The 27,929-nt window shown below is 33.7% G+C and overlaps 1 protein-coding gene across 6 annotated transcripts in view; it reads left to right on the top strand.

The window, feature by feature from the left end:
* Window positions 1-27,388, top strand: part of LOC117344844 (cilia- and flagella-associated protein 74-like) — a 37,552-nt gene extending 10,164 nt beyond the window's left edge. For 2 of the 6 annotated variants that reach the window (XM_033907687.1, XM_033907688.1), the window contains exons 12-43: window positions 536-650; window positions 1,177-1,301; window positions 1,714-1,833; window positions 2,550-2,668; window positions 3,145-3,211; window positions 5,160-5,249; window positions 6,027-6,200; window positions 6,417-6,516; window positions 6,893-7,000; window positions 7,902-8,101; window positions 8,532-8,653; window positions 9,467-9,595; window positions 9,764-9,851; window positions 10,267-10,440; window positions 11,244-11,377; window positions 11,951-12,126; window positions 12,655-12,755; window positions 13,090-13,245; window positions 13,739-13,887; window positions 14,275-14,400; window positions 14,852-15,017; window positions 15,706-15,825; window positions 20,282-20,443; window positions 20,822-20,951; window positions 21,114-21,268; window positions 21,553-21,682; window positions 22,432-22,559; window positions 23,725-23,736; window positions 24,638-24,655; window positions 25,457-25,525; window positions 25,744-25,809; window positions 26,656-27,388. In XM_033907687.1, the coding sequence (XP_033763578.1) occupies window positions 536-650; window positions 1,177-1,301; window positions 1,714-1,833; window positions 2,550-2,668; window positions 3,145-3,211; window positions 5,160-5,249; window positions 6,027-6,200; window positions 6,417-6,516; window positions 6,893-7,000; window positions 7,902-8,101; window positions 8,532-8,653; window positions 9,467-9,595; window positions 9,764-9,851; window positions 10,267-10,440; window positions 11,244-11,377; window positions 11,951-12,126; window positions 12,655-12,755; window positions 13,090-13,245; window positions 13,739-13,887; window positions 14,275-14,400; window positions 14,852-15,017; window positions 15,706-15,825; window positions 20,282-20,443; window positions 20,822-20,951; window positions 21,114-21,268; window positions 21,553-21,682; window positions 22,432-22,559; window positions 23,725-23,736; window positions 24,638-24,655; window positions 25,457-25,525; window positions 25,744-25,809; window positions 26,656-26,754 (3,828 nt within the window). In that variant the 3' untranslated portion in view covers window positions 26,755-27,388. The remainder of the gene's footprint in view (window positions 1-535; window positions 651-1,176; window positions 1,302-1,713; window positions 1,834-2,549; window positions 2,669-3,144; window positions 3,212-5,159; window positions 5,250-6,026; window positions 6,201-6,416; window positions 6,517-6,892; window positions 7,001-7,901; window positions 8,102-8,531; window positions 8,654-9,466; window positions 9,596-9,763; window positions 9,852-10,266; window positions 10,441-11,243; window positions 11,378-11,950; window positions 12,127-12,654; window positions 12,756-13,089; window positions 13,246-13,738; window positions 13,888-14,274; window positions 14,401-14,851; window positions 15,018-15,705; window positions 15,826-20,281; window positions 20,444-20,821; window positions 20,952-21,113; window positions 21,269-21,552; window positions 21,683-22,431; window positions 22,560-23,724; window positions 23,737-24,637; window positions 24,656-25,456; window positions 25,526-25,743; window positions 25,810-26,655) is intronic. The other 4 variants (XM_033907689.1, XM_033907690.1, XM_033907691.1 and 1 more) reach the window with 4 other exon arrangements.
* Window positions 27,389-27,929: the final 541 nt, after the last annotated feature.

The following is a 27,929-nucleotide window of genomic DNA, read 5'->3' as shown; positions in this document are numbered from 1 at the left end:
AATCTTTGACGTTATTTTGTACAATTGTTATATAGTATGGAAGTTTGATAAATTCATTTCTGTACTCAAAGTACGAATGTCAAGAATATTAGGTGAAATTATATTTCAACATTAAGTTTGAAAGGAGCATTTTTTTTATTAAGTTTTTTGGGATTTTTTGGGTTTTTTTTGCGTTCTTTATTTTTATGTTTTTACATTTAATGTGGATTTTTTTATATATACATGTATATACATTGATACTGTTACATCCAAAACCTTTGTCCCATATATTGGGTTGTCAAAAATGTATGCATAATGAATTATCTTTAAGGTTTTGAGATATGAACATTTTTAATTAAACATTTAATTAGTCCCAATTTGGACAATAGGACACATCTGTATTGATGTATAACCATTTCATATACAGTGTATATCTTTTTTCATTCCCTCGGTTTTAAAAAATGAACACATATGATCTGGCAACCACAAACATTTTAAAACGTTTGAGAAGTGATTGAGCGATCTCCAGAACATATTATTGTTCTGAACCTTACAGAAGATGGCCGAAGATGCAGCTGACCGAGAGGTGGATGCTCTGACCAAAGATTCTGAGGTGGAGAAGCCGACCCCTCTCCCTGACTCCAGTGACTCAAGTGATGCTGAGAGTGATGGTTAGTAAAGGACATCTTAGGGCTTATATAGACTTACTCTTAGATATTCTATATATAGATTCATGGTTAGTAAAGGACATCTTAGGGCTTATATAGACTTACTCTTAGATATTCTATATATAGATTCATGGTTAGTAAAGAACATCTTAGGGCTTATATAGACTTACTCTTAGATATTCTATACATATGTATATAGATTCATGGTTAGTAAAGAACATCTTAGAGTTATATAGACTTTTTTTACTCTTTGATATTCTATATATACATAGATTGATGGTTAGTAAAGGGCATCTTAGGGCTAAAATAGACTTTTTACTTTTAGATATTCTATATATAGATTGATGGTTAGTGAAATACAATGTACATCATTCTGGAGAATTTAAGGTTTTGTTAGGTTCTATTTTCAGACTACATAGTATCAGCTAATATTTATATATAATTAAACTCTATTTAATTTGTACATCGCCTGGGTATATTAGAATAAGTACATTTTCTAATAAAATTCTTATTTCATTATTCCAAACAGAAGAGCTGAAGTTAGATTTAGCTGAGCCAGAGTTTGAGGGTCTGTGGGATCAACACAAGCCATACAAGGTTCCCAAGGACTCAGAGTCAACACTCAAGCTACCGGGTGCAACCAAGATGGACAGAGTAAGATGGTCTTGTTTTTTTTCATAATTTCATGCATTGTACATTTTGTACAGAGACATGAGATCTCTTTTTTCATCACTTTTTAATTGCAATAATTTTGGATCTTATATATGACATTATAGAATTTATTGAAAGAAATGATGAACTTTGTCAGTGACTTAATGTATAGTGTATGTTTCAGGAATTAAAGTAATTTGTTATCAAATTTTATTTGATTCACAACCATTTGTGAAGAACAACTTTTTAAGAGACTAAATGTATTGTTTTGTTTATTTTTCAGCAAGTAGAGTATTGGCTAACAAATATTTTGATGAACAAAAAAAAAAAAATTTAAAAACTTTTAACCAAAATAAAAAAATTTTTGAACGCAATACACATATAACTCACTTTTCATTTATTTTTCTATTTCCAGGAGATAATGACAAAGGTTCTGGACAAACATCGGTCTGGTATCATCCTCAAACAGGTAGCTGCAGGCCGAGAGTTCCAGGGATGTCCGTTTTATAGCAAGCCCGATGTCATACACTTCAAGGTGTGTTAACCTCTTTAGATATATTCTTATATACATGATTTTATGAATGCTGATCTATATTTAAAGTCTGACATTAAAAACCACGAATAATGATCTGTTAGAGTCAAGTTGGACTCCTGCATTGATAACAGACAGCCTCGTCGTCTTCCAGGGCCCAGTTGTTCAAAAAGTGATTAGCTTAATCACTTGATTAGTGAAAATTTCATTTCTCATTTGTTGCAAAATCTGTGTCAGTATATCCTCTTTGAATTATGCTAGTTGGAAGAGAATTAAGAATTACAGAATTTCATAAAGTTTTGACAAGCTAGTTCTTCCAGAAATTATAATATCAGAATTTGAAAAATGTTGTAAAATGCGATTAGCTTAATCACATTTTGAACAACTGGGCCCAGGTGTTTTTTCGTACAAATAATCAAATAATCACCAAGGATTTGAGTTTGCGTTTGACTTTTCATGAATATTAACGCAAAAATAAATCCCACACGAATTGTATAAGTGATTTACATTGAAACATACTCAGCTCTTTTTCTACTGTATAAAGACTTCAGTGCTGGAATTCTGAAATCCATCTGTATGTTTTCTCATTCCCCTAGAAGTTATATAAGACTCCTAATTATGGAGATGCTTACATGGTAACTTATAGGGATAATTTTATTTAATCATTTACTATTATATCTATTTTATAAATTAATGTATCTACTTCTTTTTATTCACAGGATTTTGTCGTGGGACACACGTACAAGAAGAGGGTCACTCTAACCAATGTGTCCTATACAGTCAACTACTGTCGGTACATCAACATCACGGAGCGCCTCAAGGACTTCATAGAGATTGTGTAAGTTTTAGTGTTAGTAATTGAATACGTACTTGGAGCTAATTCAAAGCTTTATGATTGTTTTACTATTATTAGTAATTATTTAATTCAAAATTGATCTCATTTATAAAACCAACAGCAAATCCTCTCATGTTTTTTTTCAAATGACTACAATAACATGTTCAAAAATGATGTATGAAATGTTGATCCTTATATTTTAAGTTAAAAACGTGAACATTACATTTTTTTGGTAACGTTATGGATTCTAACAATATGTTCTTTATATTTCATGAGTTATATCCCTTTATCAAGTCTATATATATATATATATATAGTTAGCGTATTCACAAAGTCAATTAAAAGTTAATTTAAAGTTTGCTGAATTCAAAATGTTAAAGTTACTGAAAAACCAATAAAAAAAGTCCAAAGGGGAAAACAAATTAATATAATAATATGTACACATTGAATTAACCTAAGGTCATTTTCTTTATCTGTAGGTTTGACCCCCCAGGTCAGATGTCTGCCGGTCTCACATGTGAGATGCTTGTTACCTTCAAACCAATGGTAAGTGAACAAATCAGGCGATTAGTCTAGGCTGAGGGTAAGAGAGGATTGATATAGGCTGAGGGTAAGAGATGATTAGTATAGGCTGAGGGTAAGAGATGATTAGTATAGGCTGAGGGTAAGAGAGGATTGATATAGGCTGAGGGTAAGAGATGATTAGTATAGGCTGAGGGTAAGAGATGATTAGTATAGGCTGAGGGTAAGAGATGATTAGTATAGGCTGAGGGTAAGAGAGGATTGATATAGGCTGAGGGTAAGAGATGATTAGTATAGGCTGAGGGTAAGAGATGATTAGTATAGGCTGAGGGTAAGAGATGATTAGTATAGGCTGAGGGTAAGAGATGATTAGTATAGGCTGAGGGTAAGAGATGATTAGTATAGGCTGAGGGTAAGAGATGATTAGTATAGGCTGAGGGTAAGAGATGATTAGTATAGGCTGAGGGTAAGAGAGGATTGATATAGGCTGAGGGTAAGAGAGGATTGATATAGGCTGAGGGTAAGTGATGATTAGTATAGGCTGAGGGTAAGAGAGGATTAGTATAGGCTGAGGGTAAGAGAGGATTGATGTATATAGGCTGAGAGTGAGAGAAAATTGTTGCAGGTTGAGGGTAAGAGATGATTAATATAGGCTGAGGGTATCAGTAAGGGAGAATTGATGTAGGCAGAGATAAAGAGAAAATTGATGTAGGCTGTGAATAAAAGAGACTTGATATTGGTTGGGGGTAAGAGACAATTGATGTAGGTTGAGCGTAAAAGAGAAATTATGTAGGCTGAGGGTATCGGTAAGTGAGGATTAATGTAGGCTGAGGGTATCAGTAAGTGAGGATTAATGTAGGCTGAGGGTATCGGTAAGCTAGGATTAATGTAGGCTGAAGGTATCTGTTAGTGAGAATTAATGTAGGCTGAGGGAAAGAGAGAATTGATGTAGGCTGAGAGTAAGAAAATATAGGCTTGGGGTTGAGAGTTGAAATTGATATTGGTTGGAACTAAAGATAATTGAAATAGGTTGGGGGTAAGAGAGAATTGATATTTTTGGATGTATAGAGAATTGATATAGGCAGGAAAAGAGAGAATTGATATAGGCTGAGGAAAAGAGAATTGATATTGGTTGGATGTATAGAGAACTGATGTAGGCTAGGGGTAAGAGAGACTTGAGATAGGCTGAGGGTTAGAGATTTGATGTAGGCTGAGGGTAAGAGAGAATTGATAGAGGCTGAGGAAAAGTTAGAATTAATGTAGGCTGAGGTAAGAGAGAATTGATATAGACTGAGGAAAAGAGAGAATTGATATAGGTTGAGGGTAAGAGAGAATTGATATAGACTGAGGGTAAGAGAGAATTGCTATTGGTTGGATGTATAGAGAACTGATGTAGGTTGGGGGTAAGAGAGAATTGATATAGACTGAGTGTAAGAGAGAATTGATATTGGTTGGATGTATAGAGAACTGATGTAGGTTGGGGGTAAGAGAGAATTGAGATAGGTTGAGGGTTAGAGATTTGATGTAGGCTGAGGGTAAGAGAGAATTGATAGAGGCTGAATGTACTGGTAAGGGAGAATTGATTTAGGATGGGGGTAAGAGAGAATTGGTGTAGGCTGAGGGTAAGAGGGAGATAATGTAGGCTGAGGGTAAGAGAGAATTGATGTAGACTGAAGGTACTGGTAAGGCAGAATTGATTTAGGATGGGGTTAAGAGAGAATTGATGTACCTGTAGGCTGGGGTAAACAATAATTGATTTTGGTTGATAGAAAGTGAAAATTAAATTTACAGGCTGAGGGTGAGAAAGAATTGTTGTAAGTTGAATTGAGTGGTGAGAAAAAAATGATGTAGAGATTGCGAGAGAAAATAGATGTATACTGAGGTTTAGGGAAGACGTGAAGAGAACTGAATTTTTTTTGCCAAATATTGGATTAATTAATGAATATGATGCTGATGTGCCTGTATGTTTCAGATCAATGAGGATTTAGTGGGGGAGGTGAATTTCCTGTCACAGACCGGCCCATTCTCCATCCCACTGCACTGCAGCACCAAGAAATGTGATGTAAGCTTTCTACTGCTCATACATGTACATGTAGCTGTCTAATAAAGGGAGATAATTTGTTAATTTGAATTCAATACTTTTCTCAGTTTTTAAGATTAATCTCTTGAATCTGCCAGGAAATAAATTAACTTGTTTTACACTGCCATGCATTTGGAATATTCACATGCACAATTAGAAATTACAATTTAATTTTAGTATTTTAATTCATTTTGTTATATATATTTATCTAGAGGACATAAATGTTACTATTTGTAGGTTACTTTAATAAGTTCATACTATTTGTACTACTACAAATATGCTGTACTGTTAATGGAACATATATGTTGTACAAGCTGAATGGAATCGGTTTGCTGGTGTATATGTTTTCTTTCATGAAATGTATCACCTGCATCCAAGATGGTGGAACTAATTGTTCATTTGTCTTGTAAGTGTACTTTATGTGAAAAACAAGATGGGAAGTCTTTATTTATTTATGGAAATAAATAAATTATGTACATTTTTCAATTTAATTAATAAATAATTGACCTGTTCAGATATGACACATTTTTAGAACATTTTCGCACTGAACCAGAAAAATAAAACAGTCTAGATCTGTACATATTGTGTGGATGGCAGCCATCTTGGAAACTCACACCAGTTTCTCATTCCTATTATACTGATACAGATCCAGTAAAGTAACACACAGTAAATTATATACTTACCATATAGACTCATATAGTACTTATTAATAAAAATGTAATTTATCATTCAGAATCTTTTCTTTTTCCCGTAATATAGCTTTCGGTGGACACGAGTGTGATCGAGTTTGGAACCACGGTCATCGGAGAAACTCTGAAACGTACATTTACCCTAACCAACAAAGGTGCTCTAGGGACAAAATTTGAGTTCTTCAAGGTCACAGGGTCAAAGCAGAGGTCAGAAAGTGCAGCAGAAACATCTCTTGGAAGACTTGTATGTTATTGTGATGGATAGAAAGGAATAGAATTAACAACACAAACTTATATTTACCAAATATACATCTTGAATTTGTTTATTTAGAATCTTATTGTCCTATTTAAATTCTAGTAAATTACTTTCATAATCCAGCAAATTTAAGTGATTATTTATCCTGATGTGAAATACATGTATTCTCACCTGGTGATCTGTACTAATAATTTGGATTTACAGACGACTGCTGACACTACCCAGGCTAATAGTCCAGATTCTGCGTCTGTGATGGTCAAGAAAGATGCCAAGGAACAGCCACCTGCCAAAAAGGCCTTAGATGGTATGTACTAGTCTAGTACAAATACCAGGTTGTCTTATCCTGAGACTAATAGTATTAATTATTTCAAAGTAATTTTAGGATTTTTTTTTCACAAATTGTAGTTTATACTACACATATAATGGAATTGGACATGGATGCTTTCATATGAAATTAATTTCAGTTATATAAAAAAAAAGTCAATTTTACTACATGAATGAAGAATGATTCCAGTTATAGTTTGAAATAAAAATTTTAATCTTTTGTTATGCTGCTACCAGTCAAAAACTGAAACAAAAATGGAACCATAAGATACAACTTGTTTACAGCTATAATTGTGTCTGAAGGTAATTTCAATCATGAGAAGAAATAAACTGAAAAGAATGGATGACATTTTCAGAACTGGACAAAGCAAGCCAAGATGTGGGAGGTGGGTCGGAGGAAGGGCACCAGGCCGAGGGACTGAGCGCTGTAGAGGGAGAGCAACCTGCAGAGGGTGAAGAGAATGGTAGGACTGAAAACATTAACTTGGTGTAAATTCATTCCATGAATAGAATTCTCAGAAAAGAATATATTATTAGAAGTTAAAAGGTTTTTGGTTACAATTAGTTTATTAATCCCCTACTGGTGAAATGGGTCTGTTTGTCTGTCTGTTAGTCTGTCCGTCCACTCAGTTTTACACCCTTTTCTCAGCCAAGCTTCTTAGTATGTTTGTGAAAGTTGGTATGTAACTCCAATATGAGCAGCTACAGATCAACTTCAAGTTTCAGGGATTTTGGGTCAAGGTCAAAGTCACTGTTACTATTTTTAGAGGGTACTGCTGGCTAGTAGGGGACATGTATTGCTTTAGCAATATGCAGCATGCTTGTTTTCTTACATAAAGTTTATATTCTTGATCAATTCTATAGAAACAAGAAATGGAATGACTTCACTATTTTTTTATATTCAGAAAAAAGCAGCATGGTCTTGTTTTGAATGTCTTAATTAAGCTTTAGCTTCAAGTGCATTCTCAAATGTCAAAATCAATTTTTTATCTTTGAATATACATGTATATAATTAAGTTGGAAATGAATATCAAGTTGGAAAACTTCAAAACAATTGAGAATATATTCTCAAAGCTACACTGTACATACTTACATGATCAACTGATGTTAATTTGTACCTGTAAATCTCAAGTTTTTATCAAGTCCTCTAAACATATAAAAAAAAAGGGTTAGATAACTTCAATTGTACCTGTGCATCTCCAGTTATTGCCTAATCCTTTAAGCTTATACAAGTAAGGTAGATAGCATTAATTTGTACCTTTCTATGTCCAGTTATTGCCAAGTTCTCAGAGCTTATACAAGTAGTAGATAGCATTAATTGTACTTTTCTCTGTCCACTTTATTCATTATTTTGTACCTCTGTAGTTATGGCTGAGTCCCCTGAACTAGCGGTTAGTGATCATGAAGACTACGGAGCCCTTGACGGAATGAAGGTCGGTGCAATGGCCGCTGGAGAGCTGGAGCCATTTTCCTCTGTAAAACTGGAGATCATTTGGCAGCCCACTATACCTGGAAAGGTCGACACCGAGTTCCTAATCAGCTTCTCGGATCCTCTGTCAGAAAGTGTGAGTTGATTGGTTATGATTGTATCAGGTGTAACAGGTGTTTAGGGTTTTATTGATCTATCACTCTGTAAGAAAAAGCTTTAAGCTTATTTAGTTTTTTTTTTAAATATGTATTGGCCCCAACTCCTAATTGGGAAACTTCGCTATGTTTTCGACATTTTGAAAATTTCGGTGTGTGGTTGTAGAAACCAGATATCACACAAAGACAATCTGTTTATAGATAATTTTGTTAATGATAATCATAAATTATTGATCTTATGGTAAATTGGGTTGGTGGTGGTGGTGGTGGTGGTGGGGGGTGGGGGGGGGGGGGGGGGGGGGGGGGGGGGGGGCTATACAGGCCCTAAGAGACCATAGATAAGTCCCTGACTTGTGGCATATCTATACTAGCCTGTACTTGTAGTATAATTACTGTTTATTTTGTGGACAGATCTCGGTACAAGCCTTGGCCAATGCTATTGATGTACCAGTTTGGGTGGAGAGACAAACCATTGACCTGCGGATCTGTATGTACGACCGCCTCTACCAGGACACCGTCATTGTCAACAACAGGTCAGAATTTAGATTTTAGCTTGTTTTTCAATCCCAATATACAATGTTTAAAAATGCTTGTTATTGCAAAATGAAATATAATATTACCGTTTAAACTAATAGGTCAAAATCTTTTAAATTTTACAGGAATCATTACTCATATATATATATATGTGGTACTGATTAATTAAAAATGTATAATTTGATTAAGTTTTGTTTTACATTAATTACTTTCAGGTTTATTTTGATTTAAAAGCAAACTATTTCTGATCAGTAAAATTGTGGGGGGGGGGGGGGGGGGGGGGAGGGGGGGGGGAATAGGAAAATATTTTAGATTTGATTTTCTTCATTCTTCAATGTTTTATTTAACATTTTCATCAAATTGAAACAAAAACATTTTCAACAAACAAATGGTTGTATTCTAGATAAGAACAGTAAGTTGCTATTTATCAACAAGAAACGTTGTGTCCAAAGTTTTATGGAGGGGATGTAGTTTTTGTCATTTTAGAGATTATTAAAACAAAAATTCAAAAAAGGCAATCTAATTTAAAAAAAAAAAAAAAACGCTTTTTTTCTTGCAATTATTTGTTTGTTTTGGAAGTTGGAACATTTACGTTTTGAATACAAATTCTAAGGAGTAGACATGTGTTTCTCCTTTTAATTTTTCCAACTTCTTTTCTTCAATCTCTAATTACTTCCTGGAAATGTGATTTGGATTAATAGAAAATAAAGAAATGTGTATAATTGGCTATTTTTCTTTAATTGATTGATATTTCATTCACCAAATGAATTTGAATTAAGATCTATTTTAGAGAATTTCTCCATGCTTTACAGGGCGACAACAGCTTTACGTTTGAAGTTTGAAGTGTGTAAGGAGTTGAGGAACCACCTTGAACTGCTCCCTAAAACTGGCTACATACAGGCACAGTCTCAATTTTCTGCTCAGCTCAAGTTCCTGCCCAGGTTTGTCTCGCCTTTCTCACTTTCTACTGAAAATTTATTGAAATTTTACGTCCACAATTCATACTAATAAGTTCCCACAGTGTTGCTGGGAAAGTTTGATAATAATACTCAATAAACACACACATAATTCAATAAATGTTTACCCAGAAGATGATTTTCTTTTTATAGACAAAGTCTGTTTGAGGAGGCAGGGAAGTACTTTGACAAAGAAACAGGGGTATTGGAAGCTCCTATGACTATTAGAGTAGCCGATCAGGTGTGTTTCCCTGTAGAAGTAACAATGTCTATCACCCCTATGTGATGCAGACTGAGAAATCTCTCAATGAATTCAAAGTTTTTGAGGTTTAGTACATGTCTAAAAAGTTATCTTAAAGGGGCATTCTGTCTCCGAAGGTATAGAGCTGAAAAAATAATGACACACCACAACCGTTGACAATTCTTTTAAAACATTGTCGGAAAATATCAATAATGATAAAACAGACAAAAAATATAAGCGTTTTCTGTGTAAAACATCCGAAAATCGAGATGCCATGAAAGCTGTCTTGAAATTTCCGACATCAAATCTTCGGTTGATATTTGATAAAGAAATAGTTAATGTTTCCCAAGCAAATATGATTGTTGCTAATTTTGTTCTGCATATTGGTCCTATGATAATTGAGTTTGTTTTACAGACTGCCCCTGTGCCGTTTACCGTACAAGCTGTGGTGACAACCTCAGACATGGAGTTTGACACGACCAGCATTGACTTTGGATGCTGTACCATCTACGAATCTGTGAAAACCACCATTAAACTCGCCAATAAGTCCATCCTTCCTCAGGAGTATGGCTTTGTGGGACTCCCTGATGTATGTAGTAATGGAATTCAATTTTGTATCAAGGGTACGGTATAGCCGGTTATTTTCGCGGTTAAGAAATTTCACAATTTCATTTAAAAAAAAAAGAAATTTTGTTAAGGAATTAAAAGCTCATGATCTGGTTATCAGAGGAAAGTGATGACATGATTATTGATCCAGTACACAATCGATAAGACCAATGATAATTGTCATAATAACCTTGAATGAATCGAGGTGACCGAAATGGTTATGATGATACAATTCAACATACAGACAGATTTACCTGCAATAGATGGATAACATACGCTGCAGTCTTATTATTTCACAGATCAAATTTCGCGACCACGTCATTGGCCTGCTAAAATATCATCCCCGCGAAAATAACTGGCGATACAGTAATACTTGTCTTTCAAAGTATAGACATTCTTATCAATGTTGTTTCCAGTAGCAAGTCTAGATGGAATCTAAAGTTCTTATACTTAGAATACATTAAGTCATTTGGTGTTTCTATGTAGTTTCAATGTTTTTGGTATTTCCATTGGAGATTTAAGCATGTTCAAATTTCTCAGTCTTTTATAGTTACATTGTATTCTCATAATAAACTCATACTTTTAAAATGGCATATTTTAGGTGTTAATTTCGTTAGAATCATTTGATTTAATTTTTGAAATTTCAAATAGTAAATAAATTGCAGATAATTTGATATGTTTAATTTTAAATTTAATATAGAGTTTCCATTCTAACTAGAGAAGTTGACAAATATGCTTTTCTTGTGATAGACCGAAAAAGTCAAAATGTGAATGATTGTTTTGCAGTATCTGGAGGTACAACCTGATGACGGATTTGGAACATTGCTACCATTGGAGACCATTGACCTTGAGGTCATATTCAGTCCAAAGAAAGCACGGGATTATAAATTTGAATTGAATTGCAAGTCACTGATAAACAGGTATGAAATATTTGTTAATTAAATTTGTGAGTTTTCCATTATCATATTTTTGATATGATTTATATCTTTCTTTCAGACTTGTGTTTGATACAGGTGTGTATACAGTTCACTCAGAACCTACTCAGCCTAAGTAGATACAATATATTGCACTAATAAAAGATATGAATTCCTTTTACAAGTTTCACTTTCCATAGAATTCTACCAGCTTTAAATGTGTAACTGTTCAGAATTTGTCATTACAATGACAGCGATTCCCATTTCCCATTTTGAAGTTATTTAATTTTTTTTGCAAAATTCCAATTCCTTATTTTCAAATGGTCCCAAAATAGATGGTAATGGCCATCATATTGTCTTGTAAAGTTGACAAGAAAAAAAGTTGTTACAGAAATGTTCAGAAAATGAAATCGAAAAGTACTGATGTTTTTTTTTAAATATGGGGTATTTCTAGAAATTCATACAAAGGTGATTTATCAAAATATTTTGAATGAGAATAAATGGTCACAGGTAGTAATAGTATTTTTAGGAAGTTTAAAAGCAATACAGCATACAAAGATGTGTGATTTTGTTTTGTAGGGAGTTTAAAATCCAGTGTAAGGGTGTTGGGGTACACCCGCCGTTAGAGTTGAGCCACCAGGTTGTACACTTTGCCGCCACTGCCCTCTATGATGTGTCGACAGCGTCACTTCATGTCGTCAACTCGCACACCAGTACCAACGAGTTTACACACCCTGTACCCAGGATTGGCAAAGGTGAGAGATGGCTACAGAGCCTAAGTGTATAGTGAGTGTAAAGCGTGGTTTGGCTTTCTGCAGGAAGCAACCTACGATGTTGACATTCGTATCTTTGTATGTTTGGTGACAGTATTCACTGTCTCATATAACTCAGGGGCCACAGTGGCTGAGTGGCTAAGGTGTCTTGACACTCTATCACTAGCCCTCCACCTCTGGGTTGCGAGTTCGAAACCTACGTGGGGCAGTTGCCAGGTACTGACTGTAGGCTGGTGGTTTTTCTCCCGGTACTCCGGCTTTCCTCCACCTCCAAAACTTGGCACGTCCTTAAATGACTGTGGCTGTTAATGGGACGTTAAACAAACCAAACCAACCAAAAACGTTTAACTCAAATGTAAGACTAAACTAGTCAACTTTTGCTGTCTACCTTAGACAAAGCAACATAGGTATAATGTGGTTTTCACCCTGCTACACTGGCAAATATATTGGCTTCGAATAAATTCTTGAAAACTTATAACAATTGAATTTTAAATATAATTTCTCTTACAGGTGACATTGCCCCTGTGGGTCCCACATCATTTGAGTTTGTAGTCCCTGAAGGAGCCCCACTCACTATTTCTCCATCAGTTGGAACTATAGAACCAGGAAAGGTATATGTTCAAGAGAGACACTTTTGACAATACATTAACTTAGGGCTAGAATTTTTTGAAATTTTATGAAGTGCTAAAAAAGATTGAAAATGTTTGACTAGTGATCAGTGTTGAATGGCAATAGAAAGCATATCCATATACAGCTGAAAGTGAAAAGCTGTTTGTTTTTAACTGTAATGTCACTTGAAAATGGACTAAAAACAATGAAGATCTGTCACAGAAATGAAACCTTCATTATTAGATGCCAAAAACACACTTGTTAAATTGATATAATTGAAAGTATGGGATGATTCAGATCATTAATATCATTAAACTTTTTTGTTTTTTTTAAAAGAAAACCCGCATTCAGATACGCTTCACTCCATCACTGCCAGAGAACAGCATTAAGAAGGAAGCTGTGCGAATGGGAACAAAGATGTTGGAATTGAAAGCTGAACGAGATTATCAGGAGCAATTGAGGAAGGAAAAGGAGGAACAAGAACAGGCACAGGTAAATTTCTTTACTTTATCCCCAACATAATCAAGGTCTATACAAACTGTTTATCATTCTCTCGTTCTGTCTCTCCATCATAGTTTGTGTGTAGACTTTGTACAAAAATGAAAGATAACACAAAATATGAACAAAAAAATATAGATTTGCATGGAGACCCTTGAAAATGTATAAGGAAATATGACCAGGTGTTTTAGGAGAGTAAGTGTCGTCTGCTTAATGAATGACACCCAATGTAAAATCCTTTCTCAGTCAGTAATTTCATTTTCGATACATTAATTTCGCTTGAAGTTCCGTTTTGGGTTTACATGTAACACTAAAAATGTTTTAATGGAATTTTGAAATTTTGAAAAAAAAAAATAAAAAAAATCGTAGCTTAGACATATTTTTACTTCACTCACTTTCATTAATTTAAAGTAGATCAGGGTTACACAGAGAAGCTTCATAAATATTTTCTAGTCATTTTTTAGAAATTTTGATGTTGTTACTCCAGGCTAGTTCTAAGAATGCCAAGCCAGGGGCCAAGGATAAAGGTGGGGCTAAAGGAGCAGCCAAAGGCAAATCTTCACCAGTCGCTCCAAATCTGACTGTAGCTGGTCCTCGTCCTATCACACCACCCACGCTGGAGTCCATCACCCGATCGTAAGTCAAGCTGAACATATCATTTATAGAAAGATATCATCAGTTATATACTGTCTATAGATTTAAGGATTGTGTGGTTGAGACTTGATCTAAACAATTCTTCCAGTACTTGAAGACAAAACAATGCCAGGTAGAAGAGACACTTTTATCTGTATAATGATAAATAATGTTAAAGTGTTCAAATGCCGCAGTGGCCGAGTGGTTAAGGTGTCCTGACACTAAATCACAAGCCTTCCACCTCTGGGTTGCGAGTTCGAAACCTACGTAGGGCAGTTGCCACTTCCAAAACCTGGCACGTCCTTAAATGGCTGTTAATAGGACGTTAAACAAAAACAAACTGTTGTATATTACATGTAAGAGTACAGACTTGTGTTGTTGTTGTAACAGGACCCCATCCTACACTGCAGCTCAAGGATCACTGTTGAGACAATTCCGTGGGAGTTTCCGATCCTACACTATACCCTGCTATGTGGCCTCTGGGGAGTGTTCAAATCCAGGTGAACTCCCTTACAGGTACGGATATGGCTTCATCTTCAGCATCTTTATTGTCACAGCAAAACTTTTGGTTTGTGTTCAGAATCATTTCACAAATACCTCGAACATCATTGTCACCACTAATTTCTGTAAATAACAAATTTTACTGTAGCTACTTTAATTGCTGGCATAACAATTGCTCCTTTACATTCTTGTTTAATTGAACCTGAATCAAATTCAATGCGACTACTTCTATACATGGAAATTGTGTCGATTCTCTCTTGCTACCTTTATCTAGACCATGATATTGATGGTGAAAATTGGTGCCAGCGGTGGGATTGTGTCTCACAGATACTGATAGTGAAAATTGGTGCCAGCGGTGGGATTGTGTCGCACAGATTTAATTTCCACCTACTGTTCGATTCCGTAAACATCGTAATATAACATTCAAATGTCTGAACTGATCATTGTTATTGTTTTCCTGTTTCAGTATACACAACACACTGTACTTAGAAGTTCACTGTCCGATTGTGAAACCTACTCTGGTGGTAATATCTGACAATGGTAACACTTGTCTGGACTTTGGGGAAGTGTCTCTCGGCCAAAACATTACCAAAACAATCACTATACAGAATATCTCTAACAAACACGTGGAGGTAAGTTCTACCTTATGACAGCCATAATGACAATGTTGAAATGAGAGGAATTCATTTTCCTAGATTTTCTTATACAGTATAACACACCGCCTTAAATATTTTAGAATATATCATGACTATGAATTAGGACTTATTTTAATTTTGTGTATGAATGAATGATACATTCCTGTCCCTCTCCAATGCTGTGTATAGAAAAGAACAATACAGACCAGTAGAAGCAAGTGAGGGTTGGCTTTGTTGTCTCATATGAAGCAAATCAATGTTAATAAAAAAAATCGATTTCATTTGATATAATGTTGTTTGTAGGCCTGGTTAAACATGGCACCAATATAAAAATTGTAACAATTTATTGATCTAGGCTTGACAGCTAATTTGATAGATAAAGCCTGAAATTATTGTTCAAACAATGGTAGGTTGGCTTTAGATTATTTAAGTTAATTTAAGATAAATTGACATTTAATATTGTCTTTTTTTGGATATTCCATCTTCTGTATCTTGTTATCAAAGTATAGCTTCAGTTCATGAAGATAAAACATACATAGTTATTCACAGATTTAGTGTCCTTCCATGCAATAATTAACATAGCAGCAGCCTCCATTTCTCCATTACCGGAAACAATAAATTTCAAGATATTTCATCCATAATTATTTATTCACATGTATATATATATATATATATATATTTGCAGCTGCGTTCTTCCATCCCAGACACATCAGGTCCGTTCCTTATGTTAAATGCTCTGAGATTGTTGCCACCAGAGGGTACTCACACCCTTCTGATGTCATTCACGCCGACAGCTGGCCGGGTGGTAAGTCTAAAATATCATGAATATTTCACATGTCTGCAAAAGTTTGGGGTTTGAATGGGGGAAAAAAATCTATGTTAAAAAGAAAAAAATTAAAAAAATCAAACAACTACCTTTTTAGCATATCATGGTCCATTGGATACATTATCAGGGTCCATCGAATACAATATCAAGATCTATTAATCATAATATGAAGCTCCAGGGATAATGGAATGGTGCAACGATAGAAAGTTCATGGTTCACTGATTATGAAATAGTCCATGGTTCAGACTGATTATGAAATCGTGGTCTAATGATCACAATATCATAGTTGACATCTTATAAAATCATGGTACACTACTCTACACTGATTTCAATGCCATGATTCACTTATCATGAAGTCGTGGTTCACTGATTGTGACACCAAGGACCACTTATTAAAAAACAGCAATGGAACGCCCAAAATCTTTGTTATTTTGAAAATATTTCTATATTGATTTATAATGGGTTTTTTTAAGTTTCAAAAATAAATGAATAATAAAAAGAAATAATAAATAAAGTAAAGTAATATATTATCAAATTGAAAAAAATAAAAAGCTACTTAAAAAATCTACTTAAAAAGATTAGCACCACATTCAAAAACATTCCATACCAATAAAGATTTATTTAAAATTGAAAAAAAAAACAACACTGAGCTATTGTTTCAAATGTGAAGAATACATTTTACAATATCCGGTACTACAGGAACTGTTTGCAACATCAATCATTGTATTTTCTAACAGTGTATTCCTTTGGTGTTTCAGAGTTGGGTAACTTTAAAGCATGTTTAATTCAGAATATTTTGAATTATTTTGTTTATTTGCTATTTAGAATTGTTGATTATGATAGTTAGTTTTCCGCAAGTGCCAGTTTTTATAGGAGTAAGAAATTACCTGGTACCTGTTTTGCTTGAATTTTTTATTTGCAATATTTTCACAGTTTGAACGTTTCTGTACTGTAATGTTGGTCCTTCATCACAATTTTGATATCGCACACACTGTACTTGTCACTACGTAATTGGTTAAATACACATATAGTTTCATAAATAAACCAATACATAATGTATTTTATATGTTTATGCCTACTGGAAGTTGATTTCCATGAATATGTGGGTTAGATAATATTTTTTTTTGCTTTGGTTAAACAGTCACATGGCAGTTTTTCTATTGAAAAAAGAAGAGGGTTTGAGAGTTAAGTTATTTTTAGCTGGGCATTAGGATGGGCTTAATGCGTGAGAATGAAATAACATTAATCTCACAAAGAAAGGGATGGGTATGTCAGCCGAAAATGGAATAACATTAATCTTCAAATAAGGGATGGGTATGTCAGCCGAAAATGGAATAACATTAATCTTTAAATAAGGGATGGGTATATCAGCCGAAAATGGAATAACATTAATCTTCAAATAAGGGATGGGTATATCAGCCGAAAATGGAATAACATTAATCTTCAAATAAGGGATGGGTATATCAGCCGAAAATGGAATAACATTAATTTTTAAATAAGGGATGGGTATATCAGCCGAAAATGGAATAACATTAATCTTTAAATAAGGGATGGGTATGTCAGCCGAAAATGGAATAACATTAATCTTCAAATAAGGGATGGGTATATCAGCCGAAAATGGAATAACATTAATCTTTAAATAAGGGATGGGTATATCAGCCGAAAATGGAATAACATTAATCTTTAAATAAGGGATGGGTCTATCAGCTGAAAATGGAATAGTATTAATCTCAAAATAAGTAATGAGTTTATCAGCTGAAAATGGAATGGTTTTATTATATCAAAATAAGGGATGTGTCTATCAGCAGAAAATGGAATACACTGTAGCATTAATCTTGGAGTAATGGTAAGGCTTCTTACATTTGATATGTTTAAATTTGTTGTCAGGATTTGACCCTTGTATGATATTTTTTAACATATGTATTTCATACAACGTAGCAATTTCATGAAAATATTGACTTAATTAGCACATAGAATTCACTTAAGACTGTCCATTGACAGTTAAGAGGATCCAAGCTCAGTCTTTCCGCAACAGTTATAAGGTGTCTGCTCAGACAATCAAGTCAGTGGGTTTTTAATCAGTAAAAGACAAGTTAGTCCCTGACTATGTGTAAGGTAACATAACACTATGTTGTTGTGCCATCAGGACGAGGAATTGCCTGAAGATGAATGTACGAGTACGCCTAAGGTAGTAAAATGCACAGACAGAAACCAACAACTTACCGTAACATTAACATTTCGGGTAGCGGTATCATCAGCGTTCCTCAACTTAAGAGAATCCTTTAACTTAAAATTCTCCATAGAAAAGCATTACAGAATTTAAGGGAAAAATCTTGATAAGGAAATCGAACCTGCTTAATATCTGCAATGTTTTCCTATGGGAAGATTACGTTAAGCATTTCTCTTAAGTTAATGAATATTGATGAAACTGACTTCAGTTAATGAATCGGATGCTGACGAGCAACATTCATTAACTAACAAAGAAAATGAACAGCAATTTACCATCAGTAAAAGAGATTATCATAGCAAAGATCATCTGACAAAATCAGTAATATTAACCATTTAAGCTACACTACTGAGAAACACTATAAGGTACGTCATCAGACCCATTACGAAAAGGTGTATACTTGAGTCGGCATTACCTTACTTGTTTATATTCAAGCATAATCTTGCATGTTTCTATTTTATCTATGTATCTATTTTTCCACAATACATTCTACAAATAGAAATTCAAATTGTTTTTTTTAAATTGATTTGACATCAATGAAAATTATTTACTTCACTTAAGATAGGGAGATTTTACGCAGTAAAAAAAACCCTTAATCCCCTATATAGCTACTGCCCTAGACCGGCTGAAATGCCGAATACTCGTAGATATTTTTGCCTTTATAAGATAAAAGCCACTATGTCAGCTTTAAACCCCACTTACATGTATCCAGTAAAAGGTAACTAATGATTTTGATTTACAGGAACTAGCGGAGAATACATTATTAACTCAATGAAACTCATTGAGAGATTATTTGTTATCAGAAATTTTTACAAAACCATTTCTTATCAACGATGTATGTTTTACATATTTCGAGTTTTAATTTTTTTTCGAATGTTCTTCAGTATCATTGTCAGACTCTCCATTGAAATTTGTACCTTTGTGAAACAGTGAAAATGGCCACCCATTATGGATGAGCCGCATAACTTCTTTAAAGGTTGTTTTTTTCGATCGTGCCCATTTTTAATGTTAAGCAAATTAATTAAAAAAAGATAATTATTTTACACTGGAAACTACAAAGCCAGACATTTTTTATCGGTGAATGGTATTTTTAAAGCACACGTTTTTATGTTTTTGATGTACTATTTCATCCTTGAAAATAACTTGAAAAACAAACAAACCTTTAAAAAATTACAGCACCCGCTTTTAATCAAAAATGATTCTTTGTTTCAAATAGTTTATATCAACGTTATGTAATTATAACAAAAATTAATATTGTCTACATGAAATTGTGCTTGAAACATTCAGTAATTTATGATTTACTGATGTCTTTCATGGAATAACAAGTGAAGATATCGGTTATTAATAACAGTAGATTATTGCATGAAGATTAGCAGAACAATTGCACAGTAAATCTATACCTAGTAGTTACAGAATTAAGTGATGGTTTTGCTAATTAGCTACATATCTTAATCATACTAGTGCTAATGGTGTGTTACTGTCATATCTACTATTATAACATTCCATGCATTCCTTTATCATGTTCGTACCAGTTATACCGGTACGAATCTGCTGTACTCATAATGAAATGAGCTGTACTCCCAGAACAAACCGGTTCTCTTGGATTTTCAAACGTACCACTTTGATCCAAGATGGCGGAAATATGATTCTTCATTTGTAATTTAAAATTACTCTTTGTTAAAAAGGAGATGGTGACCCTTCATTTATAAATTATATAAGTCAATGTTTGAAGGAACTATTCAAGTTATTGATTTTACATCCGTTACGTTGTAAATAGGAAAATGCGACGGCTGCCATCTTGGGAACTCGCTTGATATTTATTCAATTGCGTCCCGTAACTATTTAGTGCAACTGGTACAAACCCGATAAAGGAACACACGGATTATAATTACAGCTTTCTAATGAAGCTGTATACGAGGAACTTTGTTACTTTGAAATGTAAAAGGAAATTCTACACACAATGAAATCAGCTTTTAGTTTCATGATGAACTTATTAAAACTTGATAGTATATACAGTTACATTTTGTACAGAAAAAAAAGCAATAAAATTGAAAACTTTAAATGTGTAAATCATATGTCAAACTGCATTTGAAATATGGAATGCACGTGACTGTTGATTCGTTAAAGCTGTCAACAGTAAATGTTTTAAATTAAGTATAAGTTCTGTAAATTACCTCCCTTGATTGTTGGAATTATCTCCCTTTATAGTTCCAAGAGGTGTTTAAAATATATACCGGGATATCAGTGCTGCACGTGACTCTAGCTGGCAAGGGAGTTAATCCTGTTGTGGATCTCAGCATGCCGATGGAGAATGGTGTATTCAATATGGGAGCTGTCCTGGTATCTGAATATGTGGAAAAAACATTTAAGGTAAAATATAATGATATTCCTAGTTGTCTTTGACATCATTTGCTTGAAATTGAATTAAGATGTTTCCTATTGTCAGAATTATATGTACAATACATGCCTGAAGTATTAATGAATCACATAATCCACAGAAAGGCATTGCTTTGAAATAATAGACGATACAACTGTTTGGTTCTATTTTTGCATTCTTTGTTTATAAAAACTTCAGTTTAACGCTATTTTTCTTAAATACATATGTATTTCCCCTGGCATGATTTAAATTGAATATACTGTTAGCAGTTATAGAGATACATGTATAATCTTACAGAAAAATAAGTAATTTTCGTAGTTCGTGGAGTTTACCAGTTTTAAAACATTTATTGTGATATTTGTGTCCAACAGATGCAAAACTCCTCATCGCTGTCCATAGACTACTGTATGAAGCTAGAGAGCCTGTCACTCTTACGACATACCAAAGGACAGGAGCTGCCAGAATTTGTCAAGCGTGACAAAAAGGCAAAATCACAAGTTGGTAAGCAAATGCATTTATGAATCATTGGAATTTGATTGAATTCGTGTGCTTTAAAAATCTTTATCTGGCATATTTCACACGATGAAATAAAATTTAAGTGAAATTCAGACTGGCATATCATATTTATGGTGCCCTGTTTTAACTACTTTCTTATGTTTGTAGGTACTCAGAACAACAGTGGTCAAAACGTGTTTGATCTGGTGCCGTCTGAAGGAACAATACCACCTGGGGGTACAACTGAGGTCACCGTGACCTTTGCCCCTGACCACCCCAGTGACTACTATTCAGATGGCATCAAAATCGAACTATTTGGGAAAGTATGTAACCTAATAATTTCTTTGTAATTTGGTTCAATATTTTACTCTGCTTGTTCCAATTTCTATAGAATTAAGTTAAACTCTGTATATATTACACAGGAATATAAGCAACTGGTACTGAATGGATTCCTTGTCTTTTAATATAATATACTACTTAAAGAAGTTGATGCCATCATAACAAAGTTTTTTTTCATTTGACAAGTTACAACTAGTAATGAATTGTATAAATATTTTTCTCTGGGACTTTGAATGATATTTCAAATCATATTTCATTTGTTCACCAGGAAGAGTCGCACAGCTTTAAAATTGTTGGAATGGCGAAACCAAGGATTATGTTTGTCCATAGTGGAGATAGTAGGTTCCCTAATGTTGAATCATTGGCAGATGTGCCTTCAGAAGGAACAGAAGAAGAAGGTATAGATATAATACTATGTTTGAAAAGAAACATTCATTGGTGGCTTTTAATACTTTGATAAATAAATGTGACGTACCGATGCATATATAAATAATGACCTACGGATGCATGCAATGGCGAATCATAGTAAACAGCACAAGGAATAATTTGAGAAGGTGTTTGTGCGAAGATATTGACCAGTATATAATTATATAGAGTTATTGTCCTTTGTTCATTTATGTTACTTGGTATCACATTTTAGCTGGAATAGGGAGCTATTTTTATTCAAGATGTTTGTGTGAAGATATTGACCAGTATATAAATATGTAGAGTTATTGCCCTTTGTTCATTTATGATAAAACATTTTAGCTAGAATAGGGAGCTATTTTCATTCAAGGTGTTTGTGTGAAGATATTGCCAAGTATATAAATATGTAGAGTTATTTCCCTTTGTTCATTTATGATAACACATTTTAGCTGAAATAGGGAGCTATTTTTTATTCAAGGTGTTTGTGTGAAGATATTGACTAGTATATAAATATGAAGAGTTATTGCCCTTTGTTCATTTATGATATCACATTGTTTGCTGAAATAGGGAGCTATTTTTTATTCAAGGTGTTTGTGTGAAGATATTGACTAGTATATAAATATGAAGAGTTATTGCCCTTTGTTCATTTATGATATCACATTTTAGCTGGAATTAGTGAGCTACTGTATAAGATGCCCTAAAGATCACCATTGCTAAAATATTAAAATTGTGATGTGTACAGAGGGTCGTCAAGGCATGGAGCCAGTGATGCTTACTCTTGAGAGTATAGCCAAGGAAAACGAGTATGTACCTGCATCTCGTGACCTACATATCGGCTGTGTTCGAACTATGGCAGTCAGCCAGAAAAAGGTAGGTGGACCTTATCAGTACTTGTTTATGTCTGTGTGAAGTATTGGGTGTACCTGTAACATTACATCACAAGCACTGTCCATTTATTGAACAGTTGAACCTTTTCCTTATCAATTGTTACACTCCCTAAATCCCTTTCTTATCCAGCACATGTGGGCCAGAGGGCAACACAGATTTTATTGAGTTTTATATTTTTTGAATATTCATATTTGGAAGAATGGAAACTGGATCCATACTTACATATATACCTGATTTGTTTTACTATTCTTATGTGTTTTATTTATCTCATGGTAACAACCTCTGTATGCTCCTAGAATATTGATAATTACATTGGATTCAATGTTTTTTAGAAAAATATTAAGATCATATTAATAACGAAAAAGTCAATTTTAGAAATAACAGATAAAAAAATGGGCGTGTTTAGGTTGTTACCATTCCTGATTAACAGCATGTAATGTCGTTTATAGACGTAATGGCTAACATATCAAAAGCATTATCGAGAAATGAATTATAAAGACTGATTGGTATTTGTTATTACCCAAAATTCTAAAACAGGTATCATGTTAAAAGTACAGTACACACTGTAATGGATGTTCCAGGATTTTCACTACGAATTTTATCATTAAATATGGGCAAGGCTAATAGGGTTTCGATCTCATTTCATCAATGTCTCGGGTTTTTTTTCAAATGCATTTGGTAATTATTTATAAATCTAGTTAATCAAAATTTGTTTTCAAAGTTCAATCTTTTCGAAGAAATATTCAAATTTAGCGTAGACTACATTTAACTGAATGGTATGTTATACTCTGACATTTTGAAATACAAATGTATCTACCAGTAATGATCTAGCCATATCTACACCATGGAAAAAATCTTGAAAAATTCAAACCGATAAAAATCCTCTCTGTCTGCTAAGGCAATGGAACTTTTTGTCACCTGGCATCTTTCTAAGTAATATATACGAGATTAGTGGTAGGGAAGATCTAGAACGAATATTCATAACCTGCCTACACTTCTCTCTGGTGACAACCCATCCGTCGCCCAGAGCTACTTTATCCCAGGAAACATCCACGTCCTACCTTTTCTGTTTGTCGCTGTCTTAATTATGTTCCCCAATACTTGTGTGCTTGATGTTAATTTGCTGTGGTGTGTTTCTCTAACACAGGAAGGCAGAAAGGTACAGTTCACTGCAAGATAGATAATTGCTTAATGTAGAATATTAATTATAATCATGATTTTTAACGTCTACAAAAATTTTGTAATTCGCCGTCATAAAAATTCCGACCTCCAGGTAAAAGAGATACCTCCAGGCAAAACATATGCATGCAATGTTTTTGGTTTGTAAGTGATGAAAGACATTATTGGAAAATATGTCAACAGAATCATAGCCAATACCTATGTGAAGTAAAATTGTAATTGTAGGAAAACTATTTTCAGTATTCACCTTGCTCAATAAGCAAACACGATTAGAATCCTCAGATGATTTATATCTAGGCACTAAAAATGTTTTCGAAGTTGATGATATATAACTTATTCTTAAAATCTCCTGTTGCACAACTTTCAAAATTTTGATGATATACATTTGTACGTGCAGTAATTTACATTCATTAACGAGAGAGGCATACGTACCTTAATAACTATATATGGTTACTGAAATGATAACATTTGTGAATATTCCTTACTTAGATGATAATGACAGACATACGATTTTGGAATTATTACATATATTATGAATTGAGATCTCCTCATGTCATGACTTCCCTTTTCCTACATCTTTTTCCCAAATGACGTACGAAGTATTTGTTGTACTGTTTATATCATGACGTCAACATTTTAGTTTCTAAAGCTTATGTTGAACAATATCCCCTTTACGGTGTTATAATCTTTTAAAAAGATTTTGTACGAAAATTCTGTCACAAGTATTAATACTTCTGTCACGTTTTATTTTTTAAACCTTGTTCCTGCTGCACTAAAATACTAATATGTCACTGTAATTCCTCACCTTCACATTCCACTGCTGCGTGTACCTAACCAATCACTCACTACCCTGTGATCACGTGACATCTAACAACCAATAGGATGCTCGAGGCTCCAAGGTAGGTCATTACTCGAAGACCAAATTATGCCATGTTTAATAGTTATTATGTGTATATATTTGGTAGAAATATGTGTCCTAAATGCTATAAGCGTTCGTATTTTAGTGTTTATCGCTTTTCAGCACTTTTGGTTTTTCCGTTATTCTGCTAAATTTATTTATTAAAAGATTATGCTATTTTCAGTTTCTGTATGCTTTGATCGAATGATGATGGGCCAAAATTTCAGCACGCCAAAATATGAACGCTTTAAGTATCCAGTATGAAATATTTGTCTCTCTGCGACGGTGCGGGATGAAAATAATTTGCTATCTTTTCAATCGGATTCCTGGTCTACATCAACTTAAAGAAAATCTTATTACTCCCGGCTTGTCTGAAAATTAGTACTTAACAACTATATTTGCTATATCAGCACATCCGAGAGTGAACAAAAATATGGATAGGAATATTCCATAGATATGCCGATCAAAATTCCCGATTAAAAATGAAGTTTTGGTGGTTATGGGTATTGGCACATGCTCACATTCGAATTTCAATGCCTTTAAACATTTTCAAACGAAAGTTTTATACATATTTGTAATACTTGTAATGGTGATAATGAATAAGATATTGAATGTTTATAAAGTAACAATAAGTGTAATCAACCTGGAATTGTATGCATTAGGTGTTGGATTTACTTGTTATGGTAAAATACACATTGCATATTAAAACTGACATCATGGTAATAAAATGTATAACCACGGGTTTATGTTGACATCAAGATTTACCACCATTTTGATTTCCTCGTCTCATTGATATTTACAGAATGGAGAATTCCAGTTTGATAACGTACAACCAATCATTGCCAAAGGTTTCGGCATAGAACCACAAAAGGTAAGTTTTGTTTGCTTTTTTAGTATCTTTTTTTTTATGTTTTGTTTTTTTTTCTATTTTTTTTTTTTTTTTTTAGTTTCTAATTTTTAACACGTGAAAAATTGAGCTAACTGCTAAACAGGATAAAGTGTTAATGAGCTTGAATTAAGATAAGACCTCCGTCAAATTAATTCACAAGCTAAGTGATAATGTGCTAATGACCAGTCTGTTACTTGCAGGGTATGGTTGAAGCTGGGGTATTGAAACCTGTAACCTTCACTTGGACACCGCCTGTGGGACATGATGTAAGTATTCCTTGTTTGAAATTTGATCAGTCAGCTTTCTCCAAAGTTAGATCTATACCAAATGTATGGTGTTAGATGTGCGATCTCGTGACTTCCCCATGGCTCATTTGGTCTTGAATTGAACAATCATCAATTTTTACAATACGGAAATTTATTTTTTATAAATCCTAGTCAACTTAATACTTAGTATTATAGCTTTGTAGTTAGTTGAAAAAAGTACAAATACATTTTGGTAAAGCTTTCGTATTTTAACCTATACGAAATTAGCACATATCACCTCCAAAAAAATTCATCAAAGAATGAGGTAAGGAGATCCCCCCCCCCCCCCCCCCCCCCCCCCCCCATGTCATAGAATCAAAAGGTCATTTTTTTTTATATTCTGCTGAAAAGAAACGTAAAAATTACTGTTTGAATTGAGAACTTCGCATATGTTTGTTGAAATAATTATGGATTATACTAAAATAAAAAAAGGACAATTGTTCAGTTAATACACGTGTATGTATATTATTTTGAGTGCCTGTACACACTGTAAATACTGGATTTACGATTTTCACAATGGCTTTGTGCACCTTTAAAATCTGGAATATCTTAAACGACATTATAATATAAAGTTCATGTCTCATGTACATGAACTACATCTTCCTTTTATATTTCATTATTGATGCAAGGGACCAAAAGTGTAAAAAAAATACGTAAGGAAAGTTAGTAAACATGTCTAAAAATCTTGAAATAATTCATGCAGGAATAATTTTATCTTGTACATTCTGCTTTTCATTTTTTTCTAAAAATCTTCAAATATTTTATGCAGGAATAATTTTATCTTGTACATTCTGTTTTCGTTTTCAGCCGAACCAGATTGTAGACGGCACAGTGACGTTAACACTGAAGGGCGATGTTACAGAGCAGCTCAAAGTGATGCTTCGGGCGATGGTTGTTTCAGAATAACGACTGTTGATTTATGTTTCCTTCTATCTGTGATAACGGTTGAAAGTGTGTTGCCTTTATTGTTTCAATTGGCACTTCAATCTCATATCCGTCCTATAAATTATAAACTATTTTACACATTCATCGAAATTATTTGTTTGGAACTATTGAGGATAACCAGTTAATTAATTTAATTTAGTAGGTGTCTCGAGTAACAGTAAAATTCTATCATACATATTTGGAATATTGATAGAGATTGTCAGTGTTACAAGTGACAGTAAAATTTGAACTGGTTTGTTAAATAACGATATTCAATGTTACCAGTGACAGTAAAATTTGATTTAGTTTATTAATAACGATATTCGGTGTTACCAGACAGTGAAATCTGATTTAGTTTATTCATAGCGATATTCAATGTTACCAGTGACAAAAAGATTTGATCACGTATTTGGTATTTCTTTCATTAAAGATAAATATTTCAGTTATTTCTAAAATATCTTAACCTTTACTCATAACCAGACACTTATTACTGTGATAAGTTTATGAAGAATTTCAGTAAAGGTACATTTGTATCTGATACGTGGTTCTCTATGGATGATGATATACATATATATATTACAGTTGTGATAACATGCAATAAATTATAAACAATTTACATTGTGTTTGTTTCAATACAAGTACCTAGCAACTTGAATTCACAAGGGTAACTAACAAATAAACAGTCTTAGTTTTGACTCAAGAAAATATTAAATTAGATATAACATCAGTAATTAATCTATCCGCTATGGTAGTGATTATGTTTGTGCTAGAGGTATATCGATCTGTTAAATCTAGTCTAGTCTGTGCCCCACTTTGTTTTGTTAAAAACATTTTTTAATGAAAGAAAATTGCAAACAGTTGTTAATACATTTTCTCTTGCTTTCAAATGATGCGTATAATTTACCAACAAAAAGGCATGGCGTACAGGACACCATGACATCTCTGACAGTAGCATTTACACTATTACTTAACACAGGTATATTTGTAATTGGTAATTCCCTGTCTCCAAAGGTACATTCACACACCTGCACGCGCAAACTATGCTGACTAGGCTTATGGCTGTATGTGAAATGTAAACTGTTGGACAATTAATTAATTATTCAACTAATGCAGTACACTAAAGAGACATTTGAGGCAGGGATCACGTGGCAAAGGTC

Source organism: Pecten maximus, chromosome 16, assembly GCF_902652985.1.
Source record: "Pecten maximus chromosome 16, xPecMax1.1, whole genome shotgun sequence".
NCBI classification, from domain to species: Eukaryota; Metazoa; Mollusca; class Bivalvia; order Pectinida; family Pectinidae; genus Pecten; species Pecten maximus.
Note: the sequence above shows the minus strand (reverse complement) of the source record. Positions and strands in the feature narration are given on the sequence as shown.